Below are 22638 nucleotides of genomic sequence, written 5' to 3'. Positions count from 1 at the left end.
TCAGTTGTACAGGCTTATACATTAGATAACTTTAAGAAGGGGTTGGATGGCTTTTAGCAAGTGAGGAAAATACAGGGTTATGGAAGATATCTCATAGTACAAGTTGGTCCAACTGGTCCAATTGTCATGTTGGAGTCAGGAAAGACTCTGAGGCAAATTGGAGAGGCTTCAGAATGGGATTTTTTTTGCCTTCAACTAGCAGTTAGCCAGGTTATATATAGACATACAAAGTTATACTTGATGGTTATGTGTCTTTTTTTACCCTAACATACTATGCTATGCTCATATTTGCACAATTCATAAAGGTACTTTACACATGGTTGCCTATGCATCCATCCTACATTTTCTAAAGGAATGGTGTGCAACCGTATCTATTGATGCTGGGGAGCACTGGAGCTACCCCCATGCTGGACCTGCTGGGGTGGAACAGTGTGTTCATTAACAAGTGCACCAGACTTGCACCCAGTGAATCAGATGAAAACACTATGGCATTTTGAACAGGTGCTCTGGAAGTGATTCATCTCCCACTCTGAAAATGTTAGATGCGCGGTGCACCCGCATTTGCATCATACATGACCCTGCACTAGACATTCCCCTTCAGCCCATATCATGCATGTTAAATGCATACTTCCCTGTACATTTTTAGGCAAGACGGATGTGTTTTCTAAACACACTTTAACAGTAGGAAATATTGACTATGGGGAATTTGTTTAAAGGTGATGAGCTTCAGTATGCCTTTCTTTACTTCTAAATCTGCCCATCTGATCAATAAGATTGCACCATTCAGTTAGTTTATTTTATAGCATTGGATAACTTCTCAGCAGCATAAATGTTTCACAGCACAGAATGATTCACTTAAAAAAATAAATGGCACGGGACCTGTTATCCACAATGTTTGGGACCTTGCTTTTTGCCTGATAACTGATCTTTCCATAATTTATATCTTTATACCATAAATCTACTAAAAAATTATTTAAAGCGGTTGTTCGCTTTCAAAAACTTTTTCAGTTCAGTTGGTTTCAGATAGATCACCAGAAATAAAGACTTTTTGCAATGACTTTCTATTTTCTATTTGTGACAGTTTTTCTAATATTCAAATACTATGTGGTGTTGGTTTTACTTTGGGTAAAAATCAATATTATCTTTAAAAATGGCCCCATTATTGGAGCTCACTATAGATCTGCTAGGTCCAGTCCATGTTTTAAACGAGGGGTCAGTCACTACCAGGTGAAGAGGGAAAGCCACGGATCAGAAGAAATTCACTGGCACACAGGTACTGCTAGCAGGGTAAACCCTTGCTGATTTATTAAATGGTTTGCAGCATGCAACGTTTCGGGGTAACCCCCTTTATCCAGGGTCGGACTGGGAGGCATGGGGCCCACCGGGGCTACTGCCCCAGGGCCCCCTCCAGCCGCCACTGCCGCTCCGGAGTGCGCATGCGCGCGGCGCCGCGTTTGTGCGCATGCGCAGCCCTTCTAGTCTACCGCGACCCCAAACAAAGTGGGGTCGCGCCGCCCCACTAAGTAGCGGAACTGGGCCGGCGGGGCCCACAAGAGCCCGGGGCCCACCGGGGTTTTTCCCGGTGTCCCGCCGGCCCAGTCCGACACTGCCTTTATCAAGCATGTTATTGACTACAAATCACACCTAGTTGCTTATTGGTTCCTATCCTACAGTGCACAGCCTGGAAAAGAAGACAGCAGAAAGTGGAACGGGTGGGTGGGACTAGTAGAGTTTTTGCAAGAAATTTTCAATGAATCAACCGGAAATACTACTTTTAAAAACAAAATCCTTCTATGTTTAATAAAGCATAATGCACTGGCACATTCTTGTTTTTCACACAATATGTCTACTTGAAAGCTAAGCTGGTACTTAGCATTGGTAGTTAAGTGTTTTTGGAAACTGGAAATTCTCACATTAGGCAGGGACCACTTGACCCTGTCCTTATGTGTCAGCAGGGAGTCCTTTTATCAGAAAAAATGTAATCACTTTCCAGCTTGGCTAGGGGTAGAACTAGGGGTAGGCATGATCGCTGCTGTCTTTCTGGACATGTGCCTGCCACAGATGCTAAGAGATAGTAGGAACCAAAGCCGAATTTGTTCAGAATGTGAACAGGAAAAACATGTTCATAAAATTATTGGCTGAAACTGGTTGGGTAATTGTGCTCAACTGGATTTTTAGCATTATTAACCAGCTATAAACGAGACTAGACTATACAAAAGATAAGCTTTACTTATCATCCATAAGGGCATCGGCACACAGGCAGATTTGGGGAAATTTAGTCGCCTGGCGACTTATCGCCTCTTCTGCGGGGCGACAATCTCCCCAAACTGCCTTCCCCCTGCTATAATGAGAAAATGCCTGCGCCAATGGACTTGAAGCACTTCGATTTCCGAAGGTGCCCGAAGTTTCCTCTTGAGGCCACTTTGGGCGACTTCAGAAATGAAAGAGCTGCGAGTGCATTGGTGCAGGCGTTTTCTCATTATAGCAGGGGGAAGGCAGTTCGGGAGATTGTCGCCCCGCAGAAGAAGCGACTAGTCGCCAGGCGACTAAATCTCCCCGAATCTGCCCGTGTGCCCCTGCCCTAATAGGAAGGAAACCTGAGAATCACTATCTAACTTGGGAGCTTTAAATGTGTTTTGAACCAGGTCAGACCCAAGGCCTCCTCTTCTGATAATGTTGTTATCTACTGTATTTATTATTTTATTGCCATGAATACTACATTCTTGCACAGTGTTATTAGCCTAGCCTAGTCCAAATCATTATAAATAGTTAAAGGGAATATATCCGAAAGAGAAAAGTATGCTTCAATGAGAAGAAAAGTTATAATCACTAAAGGGTGCCAGTGAATATAGCTGCTTACCTGATTTACAGTTACCAGATTTTTGTGGTTCGCCGGTCTCCAGTCACTCTTATTCGCATTCATTCATTGATGTCAGGGCACTTGCCCAACACATTCTGCGACTTCAGGTGAGGTTGTGCGCATGCGAGTGACATCACTTGCCCGGAAAAATTTAAACAGCATCGCTGGAGCACACCAAAAAATCCCCCGTCGCCAGCTGTTTTGCAAATTGACAGCTCTGCAAGACCACCAGTCTGGAGTATCAGGAAGTAGAGTAATTACTGAGGAAGCAGAATCCTGCGTTTAAGGGGGGCCGAGGGAACTGATAGAGTGGGCGGAGTTAGCACGGGAAAAGCCTTCCCAAGGCGGGGTCAGTCCTTACACTCGGGTCGGGTTAGTAGACTAGCGGTGCTCCTGCTCCTTCTCCTTCTCTTAATAGCTCGGCTTTGGAACTCCTCAGCTTGCTCAAGTACAGCCGCCAGCTATGGCCAAAGTTCCCTTCGTGTAAATAGCGCTCGGTCAGCCTTCGCCGGGCTATGGGAGGAATCCATGTAAAACTTCACTGGAGATACTGGGAGAAGCCTCCACCTGGAAGCGCCCCGCTCTAACTACCAAACCTGGCACTTTTCTCGGATACAAATCGCTTCGGACAATTGCTTGGATGCCCTTCTCCAAGATGCCTGGGTGGGTGCTCCTGCCCGTTACCCTCCCAGCCTTTACCATCACCGGCATGTGGATAGTGTAAGTGGATGCAGCAAGGGGGATGGGTAGGGAGGCTGATCAAAGGGGGTCTTTGTGTGTGTGTGACTCTGTGTGTCTGTGTGTGTCTGTGTGTGTGTCTGTGTGTGACTGTGTGTGTGTGAGAGAGAGAGCAAGGTATGACACGAGCACATGATGTGTGGGAGCCAGGGTTGCCAGCCCACAACTAGCCAAGAGGCACTTCAAAAGTAGCCCAAGAATAGCACAATATGCGCAGTGAAAAAAAAGTCTAAAAAAATATATATGAAACTACACCTTTTTCAAATGTTTCCGTGAAGCAAAATGGGACAGATTTGCCCGTCGGCATGGGCAATAGATGCCCCATAAGGCCCTCATACACATACAATTTCAATAAATATTGGTAATACAGCTCAACCTCTAGACATTGTGGTGGTCAGCGGATTTTTTTTTTTTTTGCCCCAAAATTGTCTGAAATTGAGAAAAGTCACCAGAAAATGCAAGAGTGCTTAAGGGTGATGGGAAACTGGGGTACAGAGCCCAAAATCTGGTTACTCCCGACTTCTACACAAGTCAGTCCCATTGCATGCTGGGTATTGTAGTCTTACATTAAATTTGGCAGTTGGCAAATTGTTAAACAAAGACATTACCCAACATACATTGGGAGACGCAGGCTTAGGGCAAGAATAAAGTTTGGCTGGTTTCCATAGTACAAAACAGCCAAAGGCCCCAAAAGTAGCCTAAATCTGTACCTTGGCTAGTTTGTACTTTTAAAACCCGCCTGGGCTATAAATTAATAGTCCAATTTGCCTGGAAAAGCACCCACCTGGCAACCCTGGTGGAAGCCAAAGTTTGGGGTAGGCTGATGCTCCTCCCTGTATTCTCCTGGGAAACTCAATATACTTTCTGCTTTCCCTGCACTAAGTACAGCCTCTGGCATCCTTCTGCCCACTGCTACTATCTGCTGTTGCCAACTACAAGCTTGCTGTAAGCCTCCTACCCCCCACAAAACTGCCAAAGGAAAATGTCATTTTTGGCAGCTTTCCAATAGAAATTTATTTACGATGTTCACTGGGTTTTAAAGGCGTTCGTAAAGGTAATCGCGAATAGAAACGGTGTCATTCTGTTTACATTCTCTGTACTACTGGTTCTGACTCATGAAACGGTTGCATGCCAGAGGAGTCATTCTATAGATTAGAAAGACTTGAAAGAATTAAAAGACCAGAGGGTTTATTTGTGAACCTATTGTATAAGGTGCAAAAAAGTCCACATTTTGTCATTATTTTGTGCTTTGTACACTGTTTTTGGCCGTGTGCAAATAGGCACAAGCTTTAGAGCTGTATTATTGAAGGGTATTTAGATGACCCTCCCACCCCCATTATTTGTGCATTTGAAGGAACAGCAGAACCCCAGGGGTGATCACTTTGTAAGCAATTGCACCCTCCTCCATGTGCCCAATGTGAGGTGCCCCTTTTTCATGAATGACCCATCTGGAGTTGGCCTGACTCCTGTTAACAGTGTCAGACCTACAGAACAGAAAATTACTTTTAAGTGGCTGAAATCCTGTCTTTATGCATTATTGTATTAAAGTGCATTTTGGGAAAGTTGCATATATTAATGCTAAAAAATTGTCCTGTAACCATTCAGGTCTGGACTGGGAGTCAAAATAGACCTTAGCAATTCATGTACACAGAGGCCCAACCAGCCCCCCACCAGCCCACTCCACAGTGACTGTCTATGGCATCTTACAGCAGCCCCTCTGGCATCTGACAGAACTAGCAGATTGCTAGTCCAGGCCTGTAACCATTGCTTGTTAAATCACAGTAAGACCTTTGTTGAAAGTTATTGTAAAGCCCTGTGTAATTTACTGGTCCTGTACAAATGATGACATGGTGTTTACGCCGTTCAAGTCTGGAAACAAAATACAGACATTCTAGATATAAGATTAGAATCCGCAAGATTCTCAGGACTCGTGGCACTGTATGTGATCCACTGTGTAAAAGGTTCAGAGATAAAATTGCTTACATTTAGGGTAATACCTGTGTTGCATTAGCCTAACATTTACTGCAAAGCTGAAATTAATTTCTGGGAAGTTGAACCATGGTCTAATGGGACCAGGATTCCGATAAAAGCTGCAGACAGAGTCGGCAGCTTATTGGCCTGTGTGTGGGGCCATCCGACAGGCTTTCCCGATCAATATCTGGCCGAAAGTCTGAAAAAGGTTAAAAAAAATCCCGTCTGCTCGCGGCCGCATCTGTGCGTGTATGCGATCCAACCACCCATATCGGATGCATTATGATCCGACCGTGACATCGCCAAACAAGCGGATCTCTAAATCTATGGTCAAAATTCAACCAGTGCTCCTCTCCTCCTTTTCCAAAAAGACATTGGCTCAGGATACTTTTCTTCTCAGCGCAACATTGCCACACTCTTCTGGTGCCCCAGCATCCTCTGTGGTTTTGCATGCACAATTCAGAAATGGGCAACTATTTCTGTAGTTCCTCTGCTTGCCCTGTGTGGTGCTGAAGATGCTGGAATGGTGACACGTCAATGAGAATGAAAGTACGCTGGACGGTGCTTTTTAGAAGAAGATAACCAAATTGTAGCTATTGTCTCCCTGAATGTGCAGCCCTTTGCTCTGTACTATGCAGATTAGATTGTTCCTGGTCACTTTTTACACCATAGCCAGTTTATTGATGGAACTATTACCAGATATTACAGTTTTCAGGCCTTCTGTATAGTCTGTATGTGCAGGAGCACATCATCATTTTGTTTGATAATTACTCTCATCAGCCTCGGAACAACGTTCATCCACATTGAAAAATGCACCAGCTCATGGTTTCCGTATCATAGATGCCAAACTATTATCATAAAATAGCTGAAATATACAATTTCCATAATGTTTGAACTAGGGATGCACCGAATCCAGGGTTCGGTTCAGGATTCGGCCTTTTTTTTTAGCAGGAATTGGATTCGGCTGAATCCTTCTGCCCTGGCCAACCTGAATCCTAATTTGCATATGAAAATTAGGACAGGGGTGGAAATTGTGTGACTTTTTTGTCAGAAAACAAGGAAGTAAAAAATTCTTTCCCCTTCCCACCCCTAATTTGCATATGCAAATTAGGGTTCTGTATTTGGCCGAATCTTTAGTGAAGGATTCGGGGGTTCGGCTGAATCCGAAATAGTTGATTCGGTGCATCCCTAGTTTGAACAAACCTTTTTGGCATATTTGGGCAGTTTTTTTAAACTACATAAAAAAACACCCCAAACAGTCATGTGTGCCATCCATTAATTTTTTCAGTAGCCTTAAATGGTGTTCTACCTTTTGTCTAGAACTCTGCTAGATTCCAGTTAATAGATCCTGTATGTATGCAATGTGGTCTCTAGTGTTTTCTAAAATGTCTGATTTGAAGTCATGATTCTGAGCAGATTGAATGGAATCAAATACACAATCATATGATTGACAGTTTGTCAGAAATTGTTCCTACATGTACCCAACTTTAAGCATGTATGGGTTGGTTTACAGGATGTATAATGGATCACCTAGTGGGGTAAATTACCTTTTATAGGACAAAGAAAATGAATACATGCCCATGAAAACTGACTAGAGAACTGGGTGGCTTCACATCTAGTAAACAGATCTAGTATACATGATGCTGGTAACACAACTTTAAGCAGATTTTTGTACCATGATTTAAATGTGACTTGCTTTATGGCACTGTCAGGTGGGGTGTTTTGTTGCCTAATTCAAAATGTGGGTGTTAAAATCCCCCAAAATCACCATCACTAGTTAAAATCACTCAATAATGTTTACCACTAGTGATGAGCATAATTTTTCACCAGGTTTTGCCGCAAAAAAAGATGCCCATAGATTCCAATGGGTGAAAAAAATTGTTGCTCATCAAAAAAAATTCTCACCCATAGACTTAAATGCATTTTGCAAATTTTTCACCATTTATCTAATTTTCGGCAAAGTGAAATGGGTCAGATTTGCCCATCATTTCTCACCGCTGCACATTTGTGTGCTCTTAATGACATGGCAATTCCAGTGCTTATCTATGGAAGCACAAGTGCAGTTTGAGTGCCCTTAAAAGTTACAGTAGTGTGGATTTTTTTATGGTTGAGAGTTATGAAGTTGTATAGAGATATTGACTTGTGTTGAGCACTCTCCTTGTAAGGAGGCTGGGTAAGTGGCGCTCAAGATTAATTACAATATTTATGAGGTTGGGAGAAGACAGTGCTGTATGGTGCAGCTAAATCAGATGGTATTGTGATCTATTAACCATGCCTTTGTATCCGTGCACAGTGTATGCAAGCTTAATATGTCTTGCTTAAAAAGTTATTTTTTGCATCATAAAAATAAGCAGGCCTTAAACATGCACTGTGCAATGTAATTTATGTCAAATGCAGAATATTATATTGGAAAATGAGAATGTATTTCTGCTTTATGACATTTTTATATTTTCCACAATATCTTTCTTGAACTGAGTAAATATACAGCAGCACAGCAATATCATTGGTAACAGTACACTAAAGCTGGCCATAGATGTAAAGATTTTTAAAAGATCTTTTCGTTATCGTGAGACCAAGATTATCTTGAAACAACAGTTTAAATGTACGATTTGTCCATCAACTAAAGACCATTTCAAGCGATATTGTCTAGTTGAAGCTAGAAAATACAGAGGGTAGCTGCCTGCCTGGCCCTGCAACAATTTTTTTAACCTGGCCAATAAATTTTCTGACAGATGGACGATAAATCGTAAGATGTACGATCGTTCGATTCCCACTAACTTCACAATAATTAGACTGATTGGTTGGATTGCACTAAAATCAGTTGTTCACCAAAGAAAAATCTTTGCATCTATGGGGGACCTTTAGAGTTCTATTTATGTTGCTGTCTAAAAAAGTGGTGTAAAACATTGCTAGTGATATTGCTCATTGCAATCATATAGGCCCCTAAGATTTCATGGCATAATTGTAGCTAAAATGTTTCTCTGGAAAGCTAGCAGTTAAAGGGGGCCACACACAGGCATTTAAACTGCCGAATTGGGTCCTTCAGACTAATTCGGCAGCTTATCTGCCCGTCTATGGGGCCTTCATATGGGCCTTCCCGACCGATGTCTGGTCAAAAATTGGCCAGATGTCAATCAGGCAGGTTTGATTTTCAAAACAACATGAGAAAAATCAAGTGTGTGCTGCCACAAAAAAAAAAAATATAATGTAAATGGTACCACTCCAATAAACCAAAAAATATCGTTGTTAAGTGAATAGCAGGGAGATCCACTCACAGTTCACCTCAGTCCCAAGGTGCAAAATCCAAAACACTATATCCAAAAGGAAGAATGTGAGGATCTCCAATAATCAAGAGCTAAATATTTTTTTTAAAGAAAGTAGAAAATTTTTTAGGACATAAAACCTAACGCGTTTCGTGCCTGATAGGACATAAAACCTAACGCGTTTCGTGCCTGATAGGGCACTTACTCATAGGCTGTGAGTAAGTGCCCTATCAGGCACGAAACGTGTTTTTATGTCCTAATAAATTTTCTACTTTTTTTTTTAAAAAAAATATTTAGCTCTTGATTATTGTAGATCCTCACATTCTTCCTTTTGGATATAGTGTTTTAGGTTTGATTTTCCCCTCCAACTGAGGACTGTATCAGCTAGTTGATGCAATCCTCATCCCTTCGGCACCTATTCCCAGCGACCTCTCCAATCAAGCTTATCTTATAGTGTAGGACCACCTTAAGATTTTTTTTTTTTTTTTTTTTAGAAAACTTGCAGCAATAAAATGCCACCATTAACCTTCCTTATTATAACTATTGTCACAAGTATAGCTGGCCATATACATACCTTAAATATAGTACGAAGAGGAGTACGGTGACCTGAAGGGTCCCGACTTATATCCGTAGTACACAGTTCAGCAATTGGGTGGGTTTGAAAATTTAGTTGTGCATCAGCAACTGAAGAATTTCAAGTGAACCACATCTTCTCTTAATTTCCTGCATGTTTACTAACATCACTGGCGACGTTTCCCATAAAACAAAAGCAATGATTTGTTGGAGGCTCAGTTGGAGCATCACTGGCAATATTTATCTCCTTTGTTGGTAAAAATTGTCTGAAAACGTAGCAACATTGAAGTAACAGTTGTAAAAGTTACCCAATTTTGTATCAAAACTTTGTAATCCTTGTTGGAAAGTTTCTGGAGATAATTCCATGACTCACTAGTTGGACATGGTCTTTTAAAATGTACCATATTCTGCCCTGTACAGCAAAAATCTTCACCCTGTATCTGCATTCTGCAGCATCTAAGAAAGTCAGAATTTATTTTCAGTTGAATCTTGCATTGTTTATGTTTTTATAGGCAGTAGACTTGTACCAAGTGCCTATATTTATTGTACTTTACATTAACTTTAACCCAGCAACACGGTGAAAGCCTTATCTCACTTAGACTGTGCATCACTTAACATGATATCCATCTTTGTACACTTTTTTTTAAGTCTGCAACAGGGCCACCCAGGCTGTTGAGGGGTTCTAGAGGTTGTACAATTATTTTTGTGTGTGTACATACAGTTAGGTCTGTAAATATTTGGACATGGTCAGATGCGGGCAGTTCCCATAGTATTTCGTTAACTTGATTGAGAGTGTGGAATTTGAATTTGGAATTCTGTCAGTGCATATAAAGCATCCCATCATTTGGCTGAGAAAACAAAACTAGCCCATCATACAGAGCAGAAACATTTAGTTGACAGATGAACAATATATTTCCAAGAAGGGAGGCGCTGGTGAAGAAAGAAGGCTTAGCAACACCAAAAGACATTGACAATCATAGAAGACTGTTGTATTGGTGAATGGTGAAAAAATAACCCTTTACAACATCTAACCAAGTCAAGAATACTCTCCATGAGATAGGTGTATTATGGCCAACATCTACTATAAGGTGAAGACTTAACCAGTAGTTTTACCACAAGGTGCAAACCACAGGTAAGCTCAAGAATAGGAAGCCCAGATTCGACTGCCAGGAAGCATCAGTAAGTCTGCCCAGTTCCGGAATGATGAAAAGCGAAAAATGACTCCTGATTTGTGAAACATGATGGAAGCAGTGTTATGGAATGGACATGTATAGCTGCAGATAAGATTATAACTACTGACAGAAGAAGCAGGATGATTTCTGCACTTTTTAGGTCTATATCATGTGCTTGGATGGTGATCTACAGTACAGATGCACACTCACCCAGAACATACTTTGACTGAACCTCAAGTATTTTTAAAGGAACATGTAATTCCTAAACGGCTCATTCAGTATTTTTTTTTATTAAACTCTGTGCATCAAAGTTGAGTGAAACCTCAATCTTAAGTTTTTCCGCATTTTACATTTTTTATTTGTAGTCCCACCAATTTATAATGCATTCAATGGGTGCATTTCACTGATTTTAAGTAATGGTTTCCCAGATTTTACATCAATTTTGTACTGATGCACCCAAAAACTGCTTTTTTTCTCTGTGAATGTTATTATTAGTGAAATAAAGAGGTTTAAAATACTAACCAGATGTATATTTTGCCACCTGCCTCCCTCCCCCAAATAAAGGTAAAAAATAGGGAAGTGAGGTTGAGGTGCTTTTTAGGGTAGACCTTGGCTTTACAGTTTTAGGGGAGATAATTTTGTATTTTCAGCTCCTTTTTACACTGACACTATAAAATTGCTATGTTGTTAATTCTGTTCAATGGACATTGTACTGATGTTTGTATCAAATGTCCACTGTAACATGTGACACTATCAAAGGAAAGTAACTACATGGTGTCATTGTAGCTCCCTGCACATTATCGGCTTTAGATCTGGCTGCATGAACAGTGACAAATGGTTCCACAGTGGTGGTTTTTTTTATCATTTCATGTGGAAAAGCCACAGTAATGTGAATTACCGGTGGGATTAGGGTTACCACCCGGCCAGTATTTTATTGGCCTAGCTGTTAAAACACCTGCCAAGGCCGGGGCCGGTATTACAAATTTACCGGCAATACAATTGCCGGTAATTTGTAATACCCTTTAAAAAAGCCCCTGGCCTGCCCCCAATTCGCAAAGAACTTACCTTTTTTCCAGCGCTGTGGACGTCTCTGCGATGTTGCTCCGCCCCTTTTACGGCACATCACGTAGCTCCGCCCCCTTTTTACTGTCACGGCCTGCCCCCTTTTGGTGCCCGCCCCCCACTGGCCGGTAAAATTTTTTAATAAAGGTGGCAACCCTAGGTGGGAGGCTTGCTTGTAGTATAATGAGTGTGTTTTCCCACCAACATGAGTGCCAGTAGGAAGGAAACTGTAGACGGTTTGTTGCACGTGGTAGTACAGATTTACTATAGGCAACAAAATATCCCGTGTGCTATTATTGCCCTAAAAGTGATACATTTTACGGCTCTTGCTAATAGTATCTAATAGTATTTATCCTTCAAGGAACCATGTTCAAATAGTAGAATTGTCAAATACCTGTTTCTTGGCACTTAAAATCACTTCCCGTTTCATATCAACTTTTCTTATTTCGTTTTCTAAGGGGCAGATTCACTAAGGGTCGAATTTCGAAGTAAAAAATACTTCGAAATTCGACCCTCGAATTGAAATCCTTCGACTTCGAATATCGAAGTCGAAGGATTTAGCGCTAATCCTTCGATCGAACGATCGAAGGATTTTTCGTTCGATCGAACGATTAAATCCTTCGAATCGAACGATTCGAAGGATTTTAATCCAACGATCGAACGAAAATCCTTCGATCAAAAAAAGGTTAGCAAGCCTATGGGGACCTTCCCCATAGGCTAACATTGACTTCGGTAGCTTTTAGCTGCCGAAGTAGGGGGTCGAAGTTTTTTTTAAAGGGCAAGTACTTCGACTATCGAATGGTTGAATAGTCGAACGATTTTTACTTCGAATCGTTCGATTTCGTTCGATTTCGATCGAATTCGAACGAATTTAACCAATTCGATGGTCGAAGTACCCAAAAAATACTTCGAAATTCGAAGTATTTTTCATTCGAATCCTTCACTCGAGCTTAGTGAATCTGCCCCTAAGTGTATATTTAGGCATGTATGATATATTGGGCTAGCATGAAGAAAATCACATTCTGAATAAACTTGCCTGGCTTAAGAACAAACTCATGTTTTATTAATTTCTATTTACTTTAGGATTCTATTTTTATGGCATGTGTGTGTTCGCAGGGTGGGGGGGGGGAGATTATAAGCACTATCGATGCACTGGAGTGCTATAATTTATACTCAAACATGCACCAGTAGTTATCCTAATCCTCTTTGCTGCCTGTAAGTTTTTTTTTGTGTATTTATATATCTTTTCTAGTGGGACCACGATTGTAAGCCCTGTAGTTGCTGGTCAGAAGGTTTTACATGCGTTTCACTTTAAAGTTCTTCCTTATGCGATTAGTTTAGAGGTTTAAACTGGCTTTTATGCTGAAGCAGCAATGGCTTTCCTAACATTGCCTTTGGGAACAAATACTTATGTAAGGGGCCAGTAGTGGTAAGCACATGCTGTAGCTGATTTTTTTTTTGTCCTCTTGAAAAAAGAAAAAAAATTTTAACTTTTGCTTCAAAAGCTGGTAAATATTTATTAGAAGTTCTATAGATTCCAAAGGATGTCACTTTGTCATATATATAAGGAGTGGTGTTTATGGCAGCTGTAACACTTACTTGTGTGTATAAGTATATATACTGGAAGGGTCTACCCAGAAGCTTTCTCACACAGCCAGTTCATTATGACTTGTGGACCATGGACCAGCTAGCCAGATGGTCGCAGGAGGAAGCAATCAAACACCAATAGCATTAAATGTAACACATTTCCCAAGTGTGTAGGCTTTGCCTTAAGATAAATTATCCTATCAAACAGACTTCAAGTACATTTTGTTTTATCTTGTACTTCTTTTATGTAAGTACAGGTATGGGACCTGTTATCCAGAATGCTTGGTACCTGGAGTTTTTTGCAGATCAGGTATGAAAATCCAAATTACAGAAAGATCCCTTAAAGGGATACTGTCATGGGAAAACATGTTTTTTTCAAAACGCATCAGTCAATAGTGCTACTCCAGCAGAATTCTGCACTGAAATCTATTTCTCAAATGAGCAAACAGATTTTTTTATATTCAATTTTGAAATCTGACATGGGGCTAAACATTTTGTCAATTTCCCAGCTGCCCCTGGTCATGTGACTTGTGCCTGCACTTTAGGAGAGAAATGCTTTCTGGCAGGCTGCTGTTTTTCATTTTCAATGTAACTGAATGTGTCTCAGTGAGACATGGTTTTTTACTATTGAGTGTTGTTCTTAGATCTACCAGGCAGCTGTTATCTTGTGTTAGGGAGCTGCTATCTGGTTACCTTCACATTGTGCTTTTGTTTGGCTGCTGGGGGGGAAAAGAGAGGGGGGTGATATCACTCCAACTTGCAGTACAGCAGTAAAGAGTGATTGAAGTTTATCAGAGCACAAGTCACATGACTTGGGGCAGCTGGGAAATTGACAATATGTCTAGCCCCATGTCAGATTTCAAAATTGAATATAAAAAAAATCTTGTTTGCTCTTTTGAGAAATGGATTTCAGTGCAGAATTCTGCTGGAGCAGCACTATTAACGGATTCATTTTGAAAAAAAAAAAATTCAGGGACAGTATCCGTTTAAGTCTACTAGAAAATCATGTCAACATGAAATAAAGCCAATAGTTTGGTTTAGCTTCCAATAAGGATTAATTATTTGATTAAAATGGAATCTATGGGAGATGTCATTTCCGTAATTCTGAGCTTTCTGGATAATTGATTCTATAGCCGTATAAACAAAACTATTCAAATGTCATTCACGTTAATTTTAGTTTTATATTCTTTTAAAGAGGTTGTTCGCCTTTCACATACTTTTTTTTCACTTGAGATGTTGTTCATCAGAAAGAGCCTTTTTTTCTTTATTTATTTGCTTTCTATCTTTTATTTTTACCGTTTTCCCAGAACTGAAGTTTAAAGTTGAATGTTCCTGTTTCTGGTGTTTGTCTGGCAGCTCAGCAATTCAGGTGTAGATTCTGAACTTTTACAAATGTGCTACATTAGTTAAAACTTTTCTCACCAACAGCTGTGGAATTTTAGCAAATATTGTATCAATTTCTAACAGCTGCTTTTAATGAAACTCAGGAATTCTGCTCAGCAGGTCCAACGATAAGAAATGTATTAACTAATGTTTACATTTAGAATAGTTTACAGAGTCTGCGACCCCCAAGCTACTTAAGAAAGACATACGAAGATAAAAAAAACTAACCTTAGACTTTAATATTAGAAAAACATTCGCAAATTGAAAGTAATTGCAAAACAACTTTATTTTTGGTGAACAATCTGAAAACAACTGAACTGAAAAAAACATGTTTGAATGTGAACAATGGTTCAAGTGTTCAAGTACATTTGCAACTAATTAAATATATACTTAATGAATTAATTTATATTGGAAATTTGCTTAGAATCACATTTTTACATTATGTAAAAACAGCTTGTTTACCTTTTTAAGTTTTTACTGAATATATGGTTTTGTTTGTGTCATTTAAAGACAGTTTTAATTTAAAAGGTATTTGCAAAACAAATGGTGTATTAGTAATGTAAAGAGATGATGGTTGAAGCTATCCTAAGAGGTGAGGGAAAGCCATCAAAATTCACTGAATGTTTGTAACATTGTAGGCAAATGAGCTGAACGACTATTACTTGGCATCTGGATTCATACAGCTTAGTTTTCCTTCAAGTACAGGGTTGTTTTATTATTACAGGAGATGATTTTTAAGATTTAGAATTATTTGCTTAAATGTTCTAGGAATGCAACAAATCCAGGATTTGATTCTGGATCCAGGAAAGATTCATCGTTTTTCAGCAGGATTTGGATTCAGCAGAATCCAAGTCCCTGGCTGAACCGAATGTATAAAAAAATCACATGACTTTACATCACACAAATAAGGTCAAGCATTTACAAAGTCAAACTTTTTTTTTTTACTGCGCACACAGCTCTACAGCCCTCATTTTCCTAATTTGCATATGCAAATTATGGTTCAGATTCAGTTTGGGATTCGGCCATATCTTTCACAAAGAATTCAGGGGTTCAGCCAAATCCTAAAATAGTGGATTCAGTTCATCCTTAAAATGGTCTCTATGGGAGATGGAATTATAATTTGGAGCTATCTCAATGATGGGTTTAAGGATGAAAGATCCCATACCTCTACTTAAATTTAAAGGGATTCTGTCATGATTTTTATGATGTAGTGATTATTGCTAAATGACACTGTTTACACTGCAAATAATTAATTCTTCAATATAAAATTTAATTCATGGACCAGCTAGTGCATTTTTTTTTGTTGTAATATTGGTGTGTATTCCTCACCATAATGGATCACTCAAACCTTGTGCGTAGTTTTTTAGGATCAGGTGCTTAGCAGTAATTAACCCAACCTGCCACAGGTCAGGAAAATCCTATGCAAAGTCCAGTAACTGCAGCACACTGTCAAATGAAATGGCTTTTCTACAATGTGATTTTTTTATTGGCTCAAAATATCAAGTAGACAAAAAATGGCAACGTTTTGGGCCTCACAGGACCTCAAGCCTTTAGGGTCCTGCGAGGTCCGAAATGTTGGCATTTGTCTACTTGATATTTTGAGGCTACTGGTGGGGGGGGGGGGAGGGGGTGATACCACTCCATTTTGCTCTACAGGAGTTTATCAGAGCACAAGTCAAATGACTGGGAGCAGCTGGGAAACTGGCAATATGTCTAGCCCTATGTCAGGTTTCAAAATTAAATATAAAAAAAATCTGTTTGCTCTTTTGAGAAACGGATTTCAGTGCAGAATTCTGCTGGAGCAGCACTATTAACTTATCCCCTGACAGTATCCCTTTAATGTAAAGGTGGGACTTCATTTTTAATGCTTCCAGGTCTGCTGCATCAGAGGCACGAATCTGTTCCTTTTCAGCTTTTAAGAGCTATTTATAAATAGAAGCGATGTAAAAAGAATGTGGTCATATTTGTGTAGAGTCACTAATTGCCAATTTAGTAGTTGGTGAATGGATATGCATTTAAGAAACACTCAGATGCTTATGAGTATGCCATTATTGTGGTTTGATATAGAGTATTGCCTGTATGAACTAATCGTGCCTGTGGATTGTTTTATATCAGTGTGTTTGTGCCATTCTCTGGTCAGAACTAAAAGGGTAGGTCTTCTAACATTATCTGTTTATAGAATCAAGTATGCTCTAAGAATCTTTGCAGTTTTATGATTGTCTATATTTAAAACTGCATGTACAAAATAGCAAATCAAATGATTTATGTTGGACCTTTGCTTCACCTTGGACATTTTTCTTTCTCTGAATGCCATGTAACCTTACCATCTGCAATGGTGCTGAGTTGGTTTACTCTTTTGTCAGTATATTTCCATAAGCTTGGGCCAATCTATATATCATGCGCATATCATATATACCTTCCAATGTCATGCAGAGGATTTTATAAAGTCTAATCTATAAGTCATTGTGTAAATAAATGTGCAGAAACAAGATAAGCCTATCCAGGCATGTGATCCATATTATAAGATAACATTTTTATGCCAGAAAATACACAAAAAATAACAAATTATATATTTATAAACTCTTATAGGAAATGTGCAATATATCCCGTTTCTCTAGCACAGAACTACTGGATGTAATTCTTCCTGTGTGCCAAGTTAAGTGCAAACATTTAATACCATTTTATGCAGAAATTACACTTATGTCTATTCATATTTTTCATATATTTGGATGGAAAGAAATGCACTCAGTGATCAGTGTTGAAACCCAAACCAGGCCCCAAGCCTACATGTAAAAACTGACTTTAAATGTATATATTGCTGTATATGTTATAGTTCCAATGTAATTTAATTAAAAAAAAATGTTCAGCTTTTTCTGGATATCTACTTGGGCAGGTAAAATGTATCTTGTCTTTAGCTCTCGACTCTTTGTAAGAAGTTACTTGTGGTAGAATGCCATCACGCACAACCGTTCATATATGTGTTTGTTAGTTAATATGATTAAGCCAGTTAGATCAGTCGGATGCATAGTACCCAAGGCACTGTGATGTTTATGGTTCTCTTAGTGAATGTAATTTTGCACAGGCATCATTATCTTGTACATGTTGGGAGGTTTATATGAATAAGATAGAGAGAGAGGGGACTTTTAGACAGGATAAGTATTATCTAACATTTAAAATAAATAAACCACACTGAATATATATGTTCAATGCAACCGTCCGTTTGTTAAGGGTTTGGCCACAAGGGCAAATTCGGGAAGATTAGTTGGCAGGCAACAAATCTCTTCTTAGTGGCGACTAATCTCCCTGATCTGCCTTTCGTCGGCTAAAAAGTAAATCTCCTGGGGGCAGGCACATGGAGCACTTTGTTTTCCGAAGTCGCCCGAAGTTTCCTCGTGAGGCAATTACGAACGACTTCGAAAAACGAAGCACTCTGTGTGCCTGCCCCCAGACGATTTTCATTTTAGCCGGGGGAAGGCAGAACGGAGAGATTAGTCGCCACGAAGAGGAGATTTGTTGCCTGGCAACTAATCTTCCTGAATCTGCCCGTGTGGCCAGACCATTAATGAATGGACGGTTGCATTGAACATTTATATTCAGTGTGGTTTATTTATTTACTTGGAGCACTTTGTTTTCCGAAGTTGCCCGAAGTTTCCTTGTGAGGCATTTACGGGCGACTTCGGAAAACGAAGTGCTCCGTGTGCCTGCCCTGCCCCCAGGCGATTTTCATTTTAGCTGGCGGAAGTCTGACCGTTCCAGTCCTCGAACGATCGGACTTCCCCATCTCTCAACCTGCCACTAACCGTTCTGATCAAATAAAGTAATTAAAGAACAGATCATCCGATGTTCTGCCAGCAATCGTACGAAAGTTATGTCTGACAAAAGCTGGTGACAGTCTCCCACTGAAAATCGTCCCATCGGCTATACATGCAGAGAAATTATCGGCAGCCGACAAATCTTTTAACCTGGCCAATTGACCATACAACCGATCACCGTGGGCCGAAAAATGTCTGGACACACACGGTCTGAAAATCGTATGAATCCTCGATTCGTACGATCGGGTGGCCAGCTTTAGAGAAGCATTTGAAATGTGACCTTCCACTTTGTTACATTGTTGAAATGTCTAGTAGTGTTATTGACTCCTTATCCTTACAGATTAGCAGCAAATCAGCTGTTCTCATTATTCCATAAGATACGTTACATTTATTAACCATAACAATATTATTCAGCATTAACATCATCATTTTTTAAATCTTAATATGTACATTAGCATTACAAAGACGGCAATCATATGTCAAGCCTTTTAAAAACTTTTATTATTAAAAAAAACCTTAATTTTGAAAAATAAACTCCGTTTATGTAATTTGCAAAAAAAAAAAAATTAAGGCTGAACATAGACTGCAGATATTTTTAAATAGTATGTCCATAGCAAGTCGATCTTGTACCACTGGATATGTTACTGAGGAGGCAGGCTGAACAAAAAACACGATACATATTTAAGAGCAATGGCACATGGGAAACGTGAGAAATCAAATTTTCAGTGAGTGACCAAAAATATTTTGACGTCACGGTATGTTGGCACTTTACTTGCAACTGAAATCCTTTTATCAAAAGAGAAAACAGATTTTTTTTTTTTTATATTTAAATTTTAAATCTGACATGGGGCTAGACATATTGTCAGGTGCTCCCAGTCTTGTGACTTGTGCTCTGATAAACTATAGTCACTCTTTACTGCTGCACTGCAAGTTGGAGTGATATCACCCCCCCCTCTCAGTAGCCCATCAGCAGAATAATGGGAAGCTAACCAGATAACATCTCCCCCTAAGAACAGCACTCAATAGTAAAAAGTAGGGATGCACCGAATTCAGGATTCGGCCATTATTCGGCCTTGTTCAGCAGGATTCGGATTCGGCCAAATCCTTCTGCCTGGCCGAACCGAATCCTAATTTGCATATGCAAATTAGGATTGTTGAGGTAAATCGTGTGACTTTTTGTCACAAAACAAGGAACTAAAAATGTTTTTGCCTTCCCAACCCTAATTTGCATATTCAAATTAGGATTTGGTTCGGTATATTGGCAAAATCTTTTGCAAAGGATTCGGGGGTTCAGCCAAATCCAAAATAGTGGATTTGGTGCATCCCTAGTAAAAATCCATGTCCTACTGTGACTCCTGCAGTTACATTGAGGAAAAATTACCTATACACCAATATTACAACTAAAAAAACACTTGTTGGGTTAGGAATGAAATTTTACATGGTCGAGTGAATTATTTGCAGTGTAAACTGATAGAAATTAAGACTACACAATAAAAATCATGACAGTATCACTTTAAGGCTGCTGAGCCTGGAAAATCACAACTATCAAAGTGATTCTGTAGACATTTTTAAATGTGTTGTTGTCGTATTCAGGATACATGCCAGTCATGTGCCCAGTACATTCAAGTGGCAGCACATTCATACAGGTATGGAACCAGTTATCCAGAATGCTCGCGGCTTTGGGTTTTTCTGAAACTGGATCGTTCCATAATTTGATTCTCCATACTAAAAAATCATGTTAAATAAACCCAATAGGTTTGTTTTGCCTTCAATAAGGATTAATTATATCTTATTGGGGATTTTTGATTACAATGGATTCTAGAATTCTAATAATAATGTAATTCAGAGCTTTCTGGATAATGGATCTTTTACAAATGTTTTGCCAGTCAGTAGTTATAATGTAGCAGAGTATATGCTTAAGGAGTCCATGAAAATACACATTTTTTTTTTCTCTTTTGAAAATAGAACTCAATAAAAACAATTTAATTTTGGTTGCTGTTTTGAACTAGGTCATCCAAACATTATTTTTCTTAGCAGCAAACTGGGTCATCCAAGCATAACTTTTTTCTCGTTCCTTTAGTTTACATAAGGTTAGTATTGTGGTTTTATTGAGAAAAGTCTGTTGGAGCATGATGGAAACAAATCATCAAGTGGTTTTGGGATGTCATTAAGAAGTAAAGGATGGTGCCCTATAGATATGCCACTTGGTAAACTAGATTTTCTACATTGTTCCCTGATAGTATAAGTGTGTTTATAATTCAGTGATAGCCAATGTTGTAAGAAGTCATTTTTATAGTAACACAGGGTAATACATATTATCACTGATCAGCAACTGTGTATGCCATGGCTAATAAAGGAAATACTGGCCGAGTGTGTTAGGGGAAAAAACAGGAACTACATAAATTGCTCAAGCTCTGGTCGTTATATGACATCTTGATGAGGAAAGATGTTATAGTGGCAATAAGAGATGTGAACTCTCCTAAAAAAATTTTGTTGGGGGGGGGGAAATCACTTGGTTCTGTCTTCGCTCTCTTGGCCTTCCCACTAGTAACAGTTAAGTCTCTCGCTTCCCATACGCTGCACACAAAGAATTCTTGTTGCGTGGTCCTAGCCTTAATGTATGTTTAATGTGCACTTGAAAGTGTCTGCAAGAAGTAGAAAATCAAGCTACTCCTTCCCTTGTTTGTATTATTTACACCATGCCTATGTTCTCTGATTAATCTTGGGAAATGGCCAGAAGTTGGGAAATAGCTCATGTACATGCAAACACGTGTGTATTCAGGCTTTTGCTCTTTTGCCTCAGGGTGGAGTGGACCCAAGTCTGTTCTTGAGCACACCGCAATGATAATTTACATATTAGAATTGACCTCCGTTTCTGACAGCTTCTTCTGCCTCAAACAAGAACTGTTCTTGGCAAACAATATAACAATAAACATTTCCTTGCTGTTTTTTTTTTTGTTTGTAGGGAGGCTTGAATAATTAATGTGCATGGAAGTTGCTATGTTCTATAAATACTTTAATAAATGGTGTTACCTAGGGCTACCAGACGTGCCATAAAAGTGGTGCCCGCCCAATCCTTAAACAGAGAGGACAGGAACTTGAGCCATTGCCGTTTTTCCTTGGGTGGACTCCATAAAATAGTTGTGGAATTACCCTCTGAGGAAAAGTTACTAGTGAGGAAATTTAATAAAAGTGAATGTTAAAAAAAATTGCCTAACCTAAACAAAAATTAGCGTTTTGCAATATATCTTTTAGCACATTTTAATTGCATATAGTGGTGAGGCAGGAAATCCTCAATCCACTGGTGTAGTGCCAATATGCTTAGGGAATTCAAGTTTTTTTCTCTTGATTGGTACTTCTTTCCAGTTCCAGAGTTTCTTTCCAATTCAGAGTGACTTTTTTTCTGATGAATCCCGAATCCTGCCCTAAATATTTGGGTGAATATTGAACAAAATCTAAACTCTAATCTACATATGTTACTGTATGGGGCTATGATGTGGCGATCGGTGATTGGCCGATCACCACATCAATCACAGGAAATCCTGCCCGATTCTCCTAATTTGGAAAACTGGGCAGCCAATTTTGACCCGAATAGCCAAAAAACCTGGCTGTCCGGGTCAAAACCCTACATGGACCAGAAGTGGCCTTCCAAAGGAAATTTATAGGGATGTACCGAATCCAGTATTTACTTCAGGATTCTGCCTTTTTCAGCAGGATTCGGCTGAATCCTTGTGCCTGGCCGAACCGAATCCTAATTTGCATATGCAAATTAGGGTCGGGAGGGAAATCGTGTGACTTTTTGTCACAAAACAAGGATGTAAAAAATGTTTTCCCCTTCCCACCCCTAACTTGCATATACAAATTAGGGTTCGATATTCGGCTGAATCTTTTGCAAAGGATTCGGGGGGGTTTTTGATTCGGTGCATCCCTAGAAATTTATGACCCCTTCTGCTCGAAGGCTCCATAGACTACACTGACATAATTATTTTAATTTAATTAGGCCCTCGAACATGCTATGTGTGAAATAATCGGCCGATTACATGTAATAAGTTGGAGAGCATTGAATTAGGCTATATTGGTTATACAATAACGTTGATATTTACATGTAGACAGATGTTTGACATTTTTAAAGTGAAATATTGTAAAGGTTTTTTCTAATACCACATAGTATTTTAAAAAATGTAAGTCCCAAAACATTCGAGCTCGCAGTTTTAGGT

At 39.4% G+C, this 22638-nt stretch overlaps 1 protein-coding gene across 1 annotated transcript in view; it reads left to right on the top strand.

The window, feature by feature from the left end:
* Positions 1–3209: 3209 nt before the first annotated feature.
* bc014685.S (cDNA sequence BC014685 S homeolog) overlaps positions 3210–22638 on the top strand; it is an 84205-nt gene continuing 64776 nt past the window's right edge. The window contains exon 1 of the mRNA XM_018227590.2: positions 3210–3580. Within this exon, the coding sequence (XP_018083079.1) occupies positions 3501–3580 (80 nt within the window). The 5' untranslated portion in view covers positions 3210–3500. The remainder of the gene's footprint in view (positions 3581–22638) is intronic.

Source organism: Xenopus laevis, chromosome 7S, assembly GCF_017654675.1.
Source record: "Xenopus laevis strain J_2021 chromosome 7S, Xenopus_laevis_v10.1, whole genome shotgun sequence".
NCBI lineage: Eukaryota > Metazoa > Chordata > Amphibia > Anura > Pipidae > Xenopus > Xenopus laevis.
Note: the sequence above shows the minus strand (reverse complement) of the source record. Positions and strands in the feature narration are given on the sequence as shown.